The sequence below is a fragment of the Phasianus colchicus genome, chromosome 15 (genome assembly GCF_987193195.1).
Source record: "Phasianus colchicus chromosome 15, bPhaCol1.hap1.1, whole genome shotgun sequence".
NCBI lineage: Eukaryota > Metazoa > Chordata > Aves > Galliformes > Phasianidae > Phasianus > Phasianus colchicus.
The window spans coordinates 5121789-5135634 of NC_143450.1; the positions used below are offsets into that span (position 1 = coordinate 5121789).

General features: G+C 39.7%; 1 protein-coding gene across 7 annotated transcripts in view; it reads left to right on the top strand.

Moving 5' to 3' along the window:
* Positions 1–13846, top strand: part of SLIT3 (slit guidance ligand 3) — a 538052-nt gene that overhangs the window by 460587 nt on the left and 63619 nt on the right. For all 7 annotated transcript variants that reach the window (XM_031598017.2, XM_031598018.2, XM_090150937.1 and 4 more), the window contains 2 exons: positions 3812–3975; positions 8546–8670. In XM_031598017.2, the coding sequence (XP_031453877.2) occupies positions 3812–3975; positions 8546–8670 (289 nt within the window). The remainder of the gene's footprint in view (positions 1–3811; positions 3976–8545; positions 8671–13846) is intronic.

Consider the following 13846-nt stretch of genomic DNA (forward strand, 5'->3'; position numbering starts at 1 on the left):
ATTTATGGGATAGCAAATTTGTCCTTGGGCTGTGATTTCCGAGCAAAGCTTTCTATCTCAGTCTTTTTATAGACAAAGAAGAATAAACATATCTCAGATTGGTACAGACAGAAGTAATGTATGAGCAATTTAGGGAATTTCAGCTGCAACTGGGAAATAAATTCCCTGTTTTGAACTTACACCTTGGCATCTTAGTCAAGGAAAATACTCTTCTTGCACAAAATGTATTTCACTGTCATGTTCCCAGCATAGTAAAGTCATTTTCTGTGTTGTTTTGGAGTGAAAGTCTGACAGAGCCGAAGCTCCGAATCACCTTTTGGAATGCAGTGACACCTTCCATACAGGGAGTCTGGCTTCTGAGAGTATTTTTAGAATGCATGAGATAAACGTATCGTGCCCCATTTGTTTGGACTTTCCTCAGGGTTCACTTTAAATGAAGTGCAGACACAGTTTCCCTGGGTAAACCATTCACCTTGGGGAGCGATAAAAACCTCTTTGGTCCAATACAGTCACTGCAGTCTGTCTGTTTAGATGTATGTGCTGCCAGAAATGTAAAACACACAAAACACAAATGAACAGTAATAAATAGGATCCATAAAATAAATAAGACCTGTCTGGGATGTATTTTGCACAGCTGAACAATTTAATTTTACAGGACAGTTGTGCTCTCCAATTTCTTAAAGAGGATGCGGTGTGATGATCTGAAACCTTCAGCAACTGCAGTGATCTTGCTAGATGTTAGGCTTTTCACAAGCCAGAAAAGGCTGTGCTTATTCAAACAAAATCATATAGATTTGCAAATAAATTGTTTTTGAGTTCTCCTGATACCTAGATCTTTGAGTAGAAAGAATGTGCTTGGAATAATTTCTATATGGTATGAGAAGCTGCTACAAACTTGTAACTCCAGGAGAAAAAAACCTGATGTTAAATGTAGCTGTATGGCTGTGGGTAGGACAGGTATGAAGGAAGCTGACTAGCAGGGAAATAAGCTGGATATTTTTCTAGAAGAGACAGAAGTATAGGTTTAGTCAGCCTTTTGTAGTAGATTTTAAATGGTTTGCAATTGGAAGAACAAAACTGGCATCTAGATACTTTAATCACTTTTTCCAGTGCTTCCAGAAGATAACCACTGAATTTCCTTTATGTTGTAAATATATTATCTGAATGTAGCTGTTATGACAAACTGTAACCTAAACCTCACTAAAAACAGAGAAAAGTTTAAATGTGATATTACCATACACACTGTTCTGTTTGAATTTACAACTTTATTTACTTGGATCACATAATTAATTGTCTATTTAAACCATGACTCTGCTGATTTGTTTAGTCCAGGGTAATGATGAAAATGTTAAAGCACTAGTGAAGAATCATGTACATTAGGATCTAAAAAGAACTCAAAATCTGCTGGGGCAAAACTGAGAACTGCTCAGTTAGGTCAGTTCCCACATATGCTGTCCTCTCATCTTTGCCCATTTGGTGTTATACACAGCTCCATAGCCAGTTTGATTTGCCAAATACTGCCATGCTCCAGGGATCTCACAAAGAAACTCTCCTTAATTGTGTACAGCAGGTCTTTTTCTCGGACATATTACTGATAAACAGCTCAGATTCCTGATTCTGTTGAATCATCTTGCCTTTACTCAGTAGCTGTGTTAGTTATCAAGAAATGAACTCAAATGAAATAAGCAGTCCTCCCAAAGCACTCTGTATCTTTGCATTATCTTAACTAGTTATTCATAAAATAATAGAATGGCTTGGTTGGAAGGGACCATAAAGACACTCTATGTCCAGCTCCAATCCCTTGCTGCAGCTGGTTGCCACCCAAAAGATCAGGCTGCCCAGGGCCCCATCCAGCCCAGCCCGAATGCCTCCTGGGATCTGGCACCCATAGCTTCTGTGGGCTGTCTGTGCCAATGCCTCACTGCTGTCTGAGTATAAAATTCCCCCCTTAACATCTGATCTAAATCTCCCCTCTTTTATTTTAAAGCCAGTTTTCCTTATCCTGTCACTATCAGATAATGTGAAATATTGGTCTCCCTCCTGTTTCATAAGCTCCCTTCAAGTACTGGAAGGCCATAATGAGGTCTCCCTGGAGCCTTCTCTTCTCCAAGCTTAACAAGCCCAGCTCCTTCAACCTTTCTTTGTAAGAGAGGCACTCCCGTCTGCAGATTTTAATTGAATTTATTATAAGTTCAAAAAAGTTGGCTGAACAGAAATATTTGCACCATGTTTTGAAAATGCTGCTGGAGATATTTTTACCTTCATCAGATAGTGTGGCAGAGCAGGCAAAGAAATAGTCAGAGCAGATGAATGAGAATACAGTAATTCACAACAGATCTGAAGTATGGGAAAAAAATTTACAGAAAGATACGTGCAATAATTTATGTTGTTTTACAGTAATGTTATTGGTAATCAGTTCTAGTGACTATAGGGCAACTTTATTTCCAATGTACTTTATGAAGATTAATTAACACAGGTAACAGGGCTTCAATTATCATCCCACTGCTGTTTTTTATATTGCGCTTGCTCAGCGCTGAAGTTAATTTCTAAGTCCAAGTTTCACTGCTGTATTTTGTTTGACCTTGGACAAGTGAGCCGGTTGATCACAGTTACAGGGTCAAAAAGTCAAATGAGTAGTTTTTTTCCCATAGTAAGCAATAGAATCACAGAAGGAATGGATAGATATTTTTTAATACTGTGCTTTAGTACGCATTTAATTTTGATGAATGAGCCCTAGACAGAGTTTGAACCTATGAACCTTCATTATGAATCTGTCTAGGGCACAGTGGGTTCATTAGTCACTCCAATAGAAATGTATCAACAAACTTACTGAGGTTTTTATCGTAATATCCTGTCTGATATTTTTATTTGAAAGAAGATTATGTTTAAAATACCATATTAAATATTGTTTTTAACATATGTAAAGTCTAAAACGCAGTTTGAATTATTGGTTCCTTAAGTATCTTTTCCACATGCTGATCTGTAACTATTTAGTTAATTATTTTCCTATTGCAGTTCAGGTGTTGCACAGTTAAAGCCTTTCAGCAAAATAAATGCAGTCTTCCATCATACATTTCTTCACACGTCCAGAAATTAGTAGTTTCTAGCCTGAGATAGACTCACTGCTTAAAATGACACTTGAGAAAAAAATAGTCTCAATGAGTCAAGACGGCACCTAAATTTAAGGTAGAAAGGTTTTTGTGTTTTGATTTTTTTTTTTCTTTTGGATGTATCTCTATTCATAATGAAAAAGTTTTGTGAATTATAATTGCACTATTTGAACGCATCTGCTTCAACCATGCGACGTCACTCAAGAGATGGGCTAACCTGCAGATGTGTTTTCAAGGCCGTAAACAAGCTTCACAGACACCAGGTTGCAGTTTTGAAAATAGGGGTATCCTCTGTATGCATGACTCATCCAGTGAGTCATCGGATCCAAACTAAATAACACAGTTCACTGGCTCATGAAGGTCAAAGAGTTAAATAAAAGAAACCAACCTGTAGAATTCTGTGGATGTAATATATGTCTCTCAACATTTCTCAAGCACAAGTTTTTGAAAAAGTGATTTGTTGTTTGAAAAGGTGATTTGTTGTTAAGTGTGTATACAAACTCTGTAACTAATGATGGAAAGGAAGAGGAGGAGGAATACTGGGGGAGATAATTCTAGGAGACTTTCTGACTATTCAGAAGATTTATTTCACAGATTTTGAAATAAAGCATTCTGGTACAAATGTACTTCATTGAGATAAGGGATGTTATCTTTAATTGCAAACCCAAATAACTGCTGTTTGTTTGGTTTTTTACTACTAGGGCTCTAGGTACCAACCCTTTACACTGCGACTGCAACCTCCGCTGGCTTTCCGAGTGGGTGAAGGCAGGGTACAAAGAGCCAGGAATAGCCCGCTGCAGCGGGCCAGAAGCCATGGTGGACAGGCTGCTGCTCACAACACCAACTCACCACTTCCAGTGCAAAGGTAGGCGCAAGCAAACTGTTGTTTCCTATTGCTTTTCCTAGTATACATCTCTTTATTATCATACTCTCGCAAGCTGCTTGGCATTAAAGTGAGCTTGGGAGGAGTTGCTTGGCTTTCATTCACTGAAGCATCAGACTGCATTCAAGTAGCATTTTGAAGTGTTCTTCCATAGTTCAGTTAACTGCACCATGGGAAAGAAAAACAGCGAACCTCCAAAAAGTTAGTACTGCTGCTGTTGGCACCAGATTATGTAGGAGCAAATTAGCATAGAGGATATTGTGGGTTAGTTGAACAAATAAACTGTTATTGGCTTTCTACCTACAACTTTGGTAAAATAAGGGACATTTTAAAATATAGACTTCTCTAGTTTTTATGTACATACATTTGAAAACTAAGAATTCAGGTTGTTGTACTAGAGCAGATATTTACCAAAATTGTATTTTTATTTGAGGATACACAGACAACTTTATGTCCTCAGCAGCTCTGTATCAGAAACTTTATATTATGGAAAATCTTTAATGTCTGAATTTAGTGTACTTTCAGGAGAGCGCTGAGGTGCAGCTGTTAGCAATTAGGTGTAGTCATGGACAGGATTACTGCGCATTAGGGAGCAGTCAGTAAAAGATAAGGAGTACATTTTCTTGTGAAGAAAGTAAATAGTATATTGTTGAATGTAGAGTAGGTAAGACTCATATTCTTATTATAAAGGGAGCTTTGGAAGTTTGCACAGGTTGCCATCAAGTATATGAATATCAGAGAATCACAGAATATGCTGAGTTGGAAGGGACACACATTGCTCATCGAGTGCAGCCGCTGCCTCCACACAGAACCACCCAAATCCGACGGCAGCTCGGAGCCATGCCCACCACCATGGGAGCTGGAGCACGCCCAACATCCTCTGGGCAGAGCCTTCCCCTCACCCCCACCCATCCCTCCCCTGAGAGCCGTTCCCTGGACCCTGTCACTGTCACACAGAACAGAGCTCAGCGCTGCCCTCCGCTCCCTGTGAGGAGCCGCAGCCGCCATGAGGGCTGCCCTCAGCCTGCTCTGCTCTGGGCTGAGCAAACACAACGCTCTTGGCCACTCCTCACACACCGTGCCCACAGACCCTTCCACATCTTTGCAGCCCTCCTTGGGCCACTATGTAATAGCTTTACATCCTTGTGTTGTGGCACTCAGACTGCACTCAGCGCTCGAGGTGAGGACACTCCAGCACAGAGCAGAGCAGGAAGACATTTTCTTACTGTCCCACAGGCTGTCAGTCCGGTGTGTGTTGTCAACATTGATTAATACTGATTGCTTCAGAGGAAAGTTGAAGTATCCTCATAATGGACAGTGCTGGAACGAACCAAGTTGTAGTCAAAGAAATTTCAAAGAATCTGCATATCCACTAGTGGGTTTGGATCACAGGTTGTCAAGCCTGAGGTCAATTTTACGGCCTTTTAGATGTATTTTTAATAAGTGTAAACTTATAATTTAATTACTTTGAAACATCAGTCTCAAAACTATCAGAACTCTGACTACAATCATCATAACTGCAGGTTTTATAATGGTCCCTAAAATGTGAAATGCAATTATTCCCTAAATGTTAAAAATACCAAATAATGTACTTGTTCACACTAAGTCAAACAAAGAAAATGATTGTGTGAAACAAGTTTAATGCAACAGGAAAAGGCCAATGAATTTTTCATTTTGAAAATGTCGTGTATCAGTAATTAGATTCACTTTCGCTCTAAACAAAACATGCAGAAGATAAGTGAGTCCACGATTCTGACTGTTCAAATAGCTGTATCATTTTTATATAAATATTAGTTAGGTCCACCAGAAAGCTGTTGGGCTTTCTGCTGGCCTGGCTGTCTCCATCACTGGCTTTATCTCAATAGGAAAGGAGAAAAAAGTGTTGTTTCAGAGGCAGTCTTTGTACAGACAGATGTTGTTGATAGTCTGAATGAGTTTCAGTATACTGAAGCTCCACGCCCTAGTAAAATTCACCCTTTTTCAACACAATGCATGTATTTTGAAAAGCAATTCACGATTTTGTAATCTGATAGCAACTGAACCTATTTCCCATGTGCACATTTAATACTGTACTCTTCATGCTGTTCCATTGGGACACCAGTGATATTCATTAGTGGTAAAGTGACAAAATTTATTACAGTGTGAAGCACACATTTACCCTTGGACTGGGGATATTTACCCTGCGCCCCGTGACAGGGATGGTGCATCCTCAGTTCATACTGCAGCTGCATGGCTTTCTCAGCTACAAATGCTGAGCTGTAGCTGTGGCACGAGCCTGTGGCAGCAGAATGACACTATCTGTGGGATAACACAGATTGTCCAACGATACATCCATACTTCTGACTGGGTGGATTCAGTCCTTTCCCCAGCATTGCTCAGATTGGGCTCAGTGGGGGCCGAAGTGTCACTCACCTCAAAAACGCCTGGGTCATTGCTGCAAGTGTCATCACACACTGAGCTCAGGACCTCGATGTGCTAAAGGTTGTGCACAGATATCCTCTGTGGCCTCCAGTAACTTTTAAATTTATATGTATACACATATAAGTAGTTTAACAAACTCTTGTTCGAATCATGTTTTTAGCGTGTGACTGAGCAGAAGGTTACGTCTCAGCAGAGCCAAGAAAATAAAAGCATGTAATGTGGAAGTCATGCAGACCCATCTCTGCTTTTTATTAAATTGCCCTCTTAGTGATGCAGTAGAGGAAAGGAATGTGCTAGGCTGAGGGCATTTTGCTGTATGAACTTATAAACCAAATCCCCAAGGGCAAACTAATGAACTACTTAAGTGCTAGGACCTAACAGCGTTCTTATTAGCTCCTGTATTGATTAGCTTTGATCTGTGCCATAGGAATAACTGGAAAATGTACATTTGTGTATTATAAAATAAATAAATAATGAGTTCTGGCTCAATAACCTCCAAATCAAGTTGAAGAACTACACTGCTGTGTCTCCTGAACACCCTGCACAGCCACCTGTGTGCGTTCTGGGAGGAGCCAAAGGATAGCGGCTCACATTTGTTGCACTTCACCACCAACAGTGTCAGAAATCCAAATGCTATTTCCTCTTCCTGTTCTAACTCCAAGTTAAAAATGCATGACATTTAGTTAGACATAAAACCCAAAGATAGAAGAGGAAGACAACCAACTTTTTTTTCCATTTTTTTTTATTTGTTACTTCTTGTTTATTTTTATATTATGTTGCGTTTTGCTCTTCAATTAACTGTGCTGCTTTTATTAGCCATGTTGACCCTGCCATCATTATGAGATCAGGATATAGCCTTTATACAGCAGGCACTTTTCAGCTGAGACTCCTTGGTACTGATTTCTCTGATGTTCTTAACCCACTGTTGGTGCCATGCTGGTATTCAAAGTGAATAATGTGGGTTTGTATCTCACAGACGACAGCCCAAAGCAAATTCTTGACTGAAAGGGAAATCTTTTCAACTTTGATCTTTGTAACCCTCTACAGCTCTACCTACTTACCTACTCTCTAATGTCAGATGTAAGCTTATATTCTCCACATTGAGAATGCATCACAACTTCCTTCTGCTTATCTCTTATCATTCAGTAACAGAAAGGCTGTGTCCACTCCGGATCACACAGGACCAATTTTAAGAGATTTTAAAATGTATTACCATAAAAATGAGATAAAGTTATTTTAGGTCCTTTACTGTCGGATATAATGGAAACCCCTTTGAAGTGCTCAGCTTTATTTTTTATGTGTAAAAGCTGTTAACTCATTAATACTTGAAATTTAGCCACTAAAAAATCACCATTTTCTTAACCATAAACTTAACAGTCTGAATTAACTTTCTGTAACATATCAACAATAAAATATTTGTTGCTTTAGTATCCCAAATTATTTGATATTGTTTTGGTCTGTGTTCAGCTTCTTGATTGTCCACAAGTATCACCAATCTCTTAAAAAATACCGTTTATTACAAGTTTTAAAAATGGGCATGCATGCATTTACGTATTTGTGTGTTTAACTTTGTTGCACTTTGCCAAGGTGTCTGAATGTTTATGATCTTTCTTCTGGGTAGAACAGGAGGAAAATAAGTTTTAAACTCTATTAAAACTAAGGATGGTAGAAGATTTTGCACCTAAACAGTCCCATAAGCCTCTAACTGAATCTTTCTTACGCATGTTTTTCATTTCTACTGTTGCATCTGCACTTTCATTCTTGTTACCAGCCATAGAAATGACATGTTATGGTTCCCTAGGGATTGCTGTTGCAGAATTTCCAGCACTAAGAGAAGGAAGAATTGCTGAAAGCCATATATATAAGCCCATTCTCTGGAGATTGCCAGTGTGTTTTTTCAGAGCTGATGTTTCCATGTGTAGGAGAATATAAGCAATGTTGAGAGTTACCCAGCTCTTGATTTAAGTACTTAAAATCTTCATAATCCCTGAGAATCCCTCATGCTGTTGTGTAACTTTGCACCCACAGCATGTGCATGTGTACCAACACAGGGTGAATCCTACATTAGGGAAAAATGTGAGCATGGGAAGTATTAATTTTGTAATCCAGTTCTCTCTTTTTGCCCTTCCAGAGCCGGTAGATATCAGCGTTGTGTCCAAGTGTAACCCCTGCCTCTCCAATCCATGTAAGAACAATGGGACATGCAGCAATGATCCAGTGGAGTTTTATCAGTGCACCTGCCCTTTTGGCTTCAAGGTATGACTGCAAATGAACGACATGAAAAGCAATAAAGCATTCTTCATCCCTTCTGCTATCTAATTGTTGTACCATGAGAAGTCAATTTTACAGGCAACTGAGTTCAACAGATGCCTTACTCAAACAGATTGTGTGTGACCTTTCAACTGTTCTCCAGATTTTTATCCTGTGTAATAGGAAAGGCATTTCTTTCTCCTTGTGCCATGACTGTACAGATGTACCATGACCAATATGCTCTAGCTGACCTTGCTTTGAGCATGACTACATGACCTCCAGAGGTTCCTTCCAACCTTGGGCATTCTCTGGTTCTGTGATGTAGATATCCATATGAAATGGCCAGTTGATTTTATCTTCCTTTTCTTTATTTGCAAACACCAAGATAACTGTTTCATAGGCTGCCATGCTAAAGGGAATGCAGTTCAGATGAGAATTAAGGACCAGTTTCATGCAGTGACAGGATGGGCTACTTGCTAGCTTGCATCCATCTCACACAGACTGATTAGCAATAAAGTTGTAATTGATCAGAGACGTTGCCACAAGCTCAACTGTCTCTGACTTCTGAGTACTGTGTGTAAACTGATCTGAAAATGTAGAATTCTGTAGGTGGAATTCTGTAGATGTGGTGTTGTGAGTGTGCAGTGTCAGTTTCTAGATAATAGATACAAAAATTGGAAAACTATGCCATTGAGTAATGTCATTCCTTCAGTAGTGATATATAAATCCTTTTGTTAACACTGCACCATGAGAGCTTAAGGCTACCGAAACTTTTTTTCAGAATTGATAATTCTGGAAACCTAGCTCAATAGTAAGAAGCTGAGGGATTAAATAGAAGTAATAAATGAGGCATATGATTGTTCACAGGCTCTAGAGAGGATGTTATGGGCAGAGAAGTAGGTTGCATCTTGTAAACTGTGATTTTATTTACCTCATTGGATATTTCTTACAGAGTCTTGGTTAGTTAAAGCAGATGTTCATAAAACAGAGTAATGAGAACTATAGAAAAGAAAGGTCATAACCAGACATATATAAGGAAAGCAAACACAAATACCATGGCGTACATTCCACGTAGGATTTGGGAATTAGTTGGAGCTGATGATATCGCCATTTCCCTTCTGTATCTACTTAGGGTACATTGCTGATCACAGATTCATTGTGGTGGATCCCTGAAACACTAGAAGAGAGAAGATGTAAAGCTCATTTCTTTTTCATTCTAATGCCCCCATGTCTAGTACTCAAGAAAATACAAATCCTCTGAAAATGAAAAACCCATTGATAATTTCCTCTCCTTAAAAATCCTTCTACCTATTGGCATGTCAACCTGAAGTTTTTCTAGGACGTTAAAAGACCACATTGTCAAACATTCATTCGTCTAAAACTAACTAGTCAGTAACAACTGATTTGTCTTTATGATGGGGAAGCTGTGTCTGCTTAATCTCTGGAGGTTAATAGATTAATGGTCTTTCTAATTTGCTGTTTAACATGAACTAGGTTAAATTCTTCATATGGGGCTAAGCGACTGCTAGGATAACTGCAAAAGTAAGTTTTCTAAACTATCAGGAAAATACATAAATCTTTGTTTATCTCTTACTCTTACATGTACACATGCTGGAAGAGATGCTAGGGTTATTCAGAGTAGGATTATGTTGGTTATAAGAATATTTTTCCTTTGCCCTTATTTTATCTTTTTTAATATATTCCTGTATTAGCAAATCCACTAGTATACGTGCATTTATATTAATAGAAGACATGTTTATAAAGGAAGGATTTATTAGCAGAGAATAATCAAGAATAATCCTTGAGTTTTATTAGTAGTAATTTTCTAATGTACATTAGACCTCAGTACATCATTTTACTTAGAAAGGTTTTGATAAACTCTTGAACTCAGTTTAAACATCCTATAGAGCATCCAACTTTTCTCCTCTCTCATGCACTTTCTTAGGTGACGTGCAGTGTGTGAATGCAAAACCCAAAACCACTTCTGTGCTTGTAAGCACCAGGTTATCATCCAAGCATGGCATGGAGCAAACAGACCCAGGCATGGCACTTAGCACAGAGTTTAAAAATAGAGACTGGATAACAGCATAGGGAGAATCAGGGGAAATTTAATAAGCAAAAATGAACTCTTTGTCTTTACCACAGGTTTTTGAGTAAAAATGAAATTTGACAGGTCCAAATGCAAACCATATGAAAGGAGCACTCTATCTACCACGCAGTTCTCCACCAGAGATTCATGCTAATTCAATAACAATACCTTGCTTCCTTCTCACCAGCCAGCAGCAAACAACTCTCTCCATCTGGAAGCCATTTCCCAAACCTTGATAAATTGCCCTAAATCTGCCCTCTCAGCATTTGTTTTTCCTTGTTTGATGTAGACTTTTAAAAAATCCTGTGTGGAGGAGTTTATATCAATAATGTGAAAAACCCACCTTTTTTTTTTTCTTTTTTCCAAATGTAAGCTCATTCAAATAAGATAAAGGCTTTACAATGTTCTCTAGGAAGGGATAGATAGCTACAGACTGTTCTCTGGGGTTCCTATCCTCATACAAACCTTCAGAAAAAAACAGTTGGCCAGCTAGCAATAAGCAGCTCAAGCGACCAGATACCAAACGAGTGCCTGATGGGATCAGGAACTTCTGCCATTTACTGGGATAGCAAAAGTGGATAGTGCTATTTTTTTTTACTATTACACTGAAGATGCTCTGATCTCCTCCTTTTCATGATCATAGAAATGTTTTTCCTATTGAATGCATACTTTCTGGGGCTTGTAGCACTGTGTGCATCACACAGCCTGTGATAGGTGTGAGTGAACATCAAAGTGAGGTAACTGATGGACCACCTGAGCTGAGAGGCCAGTGGCCAGGTGGTTCTGTCTGATGAGGATGCTTTCTTAGGAATGGGGCTGGCTATAGATAAGCCATGGTCGAAGAGTGTTTTTGCAGTTCTCCTTTGGGGACAGAGCCCCAGAGCTAGTAGGAGAGTGCCACAGGAGGTGAATGTGGGCTGTGCCACCTGGAGCCCCGGGGTGCTCTGGCAGGAAACCTCTGTTAGTGTTACCTAACCTGTGTTTTCAGATTAAATACAGGTGTAGCTGTAATTATCCAGTGTTGTATTGTTGTTGTTTTTTCTCTCCATGGCATTCTTTGAATGATTATTTAATCATGTGTGGTTTAGACTGTGTAGTATGGTTACAAGTGGAGAAGTGAAGCTTACTTTTGCTTTGAGTGCTGCTGGCCATCTGCACCATGAGTGTATGTGTGCAGCTGGTGAATAGACTGCAGCACTGTGCTAATTCATTTATCCTACAGCATGTGGTTTTTCTGTAACTTCACTGATATTGTCAAGTATATGGATGTCAGATTTCAACAGAGTAATCAAACCTGCAATCAATAAGCCACTGAGAAAGGATTTACTTGAATAGCTATAGTAAAGCCTAAGGTGAGCAAAACAAATGTGGTGCTTTGCCACTGTACTCAGAAAATTCCCTTTGGGTTTGTTGTTTTGTTTTGTTTCTGTTTTTTTTTTTTAACTATTATTTTGGTGAGGGGCTGATTTTTATGTTTTTCACACTTATTTTCTTAAAACATTGGTAACAACAAATGAAGGAAAGATAGAATTATTTGTAGAAATGGGGAATGAGAGTTAAAAATACACCTGTGTTTTATCTGAAATGAAAAAACATTGTCAACCTGGAACACGGCATGAATTGCCTGCCCAGGCATTGCCACAGCCTCTTTGTTCCTCAGATAAATGGGAGCTGTTGGGATGCAGAGATTTTTGTCATCTCTTGGTTCTGGTGTTGCTGACAGCTGTCTGAAATGGAAAGTGAAGAGAGGTAAAATCAGTATTTCACGTGGTCCACACCTTGGGCAACAGATGCTGGTGTGTCTGTGGTAGAGCTGCTCTGTAAATTTCACCCACCTCTCTTCTCTTCCTTGGTGAGTTCAGCCAGTGTCCTGGCTTCTCTAGCAGCACTGCAGCATCCTGAGGGTTCAACCAATTTCTCCAGTCATCCAGAGTGACAGATACAATTGGAAAAATTCTGGGTAAAGCTCTTGGGCTTTGGAAAGACAGTGTGCTTTGCAGCCAGACTCTTGTGGTGGGAGGCATTACAGCGAAGCCAGAATGATAGTGAGGAAGCTGGCTCCAAACTTCTGCTAGGAATTTGGCTCTTCTTCCCCCCAACCCTCTGTGCCAAGATTTTGTCCCTGAAAACAGGGTTAGAAATTGAGAGTCTCAGAGCAGAAGAGCGTCTGTGGGATATGTGAGATTTGTGTCTGTCACATGTTGTACGCAGATAAGACTGAGGTGCCAGCAGACAGATGTAGCCAGGCAGAAGCTGTGACTGCTCAGCACAGGGCTGATAGGCAGATAACATCAGTACAGACCTCTCATACTATTAGCGTGGGCTCAGTGCTGCACTGGCCATGTCATTCTCTCATAAGGGTGCACGTGGCCCTGCATTTGCTTGGAGCATGGGCAAGCAAAGTTTGCTGTACTTGTTCTTCACCCTGTTGACATTATGTGAATAACCTCTTGGAGCCCAAGGATAATGAACGGGCTTTAAAATGTAGATATTGTATGTTATTTCATGTCCAGCTGTTCTGGACAGCTCTTACACCACAAGGCTGAGGCAATGCAAGTTTTTTCCAGTGGGCCAGTTTCTCAGTAATGCTGATCTGGCTGGGGCTCTATGAAACTGAGTGGAGGGTTTGGCTACTGATGCATGCCAGCTGTGTGAGAGTCCATGTCAGCCCTTGTTTGTTAGGCTAATACTGGTTGGAAATGTATCTTCTTGCTTTTGTTTCTTTGGAACTATTGTCATATAACTCCCCATATACATCATCATTCAGTGCACAGATTAAAAACCATGAGTTGCAATTGCATATGGAGGGAAAATTGGAAGGAACTCACAAACCAGCCTGCCCTCATCCACGTGGGATGGGAGAGCAAACATCTTTGCCTTCACGTACTGCTCAGTCCTGGCTCTTTTATTTCCCAATGTCAGGGCTGGGAGGACAGACATAGGAATGTAAGCTCAGTGCCAAGTTTTCATATGAAGAAATCAACATGGCACAATACTGTTTTTGTGAGCTGATTCTGCCTTGAACTCTCATTGTGATAATTTCTCCTGGAGCGTGTGTTTGTGTGATCTGAGGTATTCTGCTTTTTATTTGTT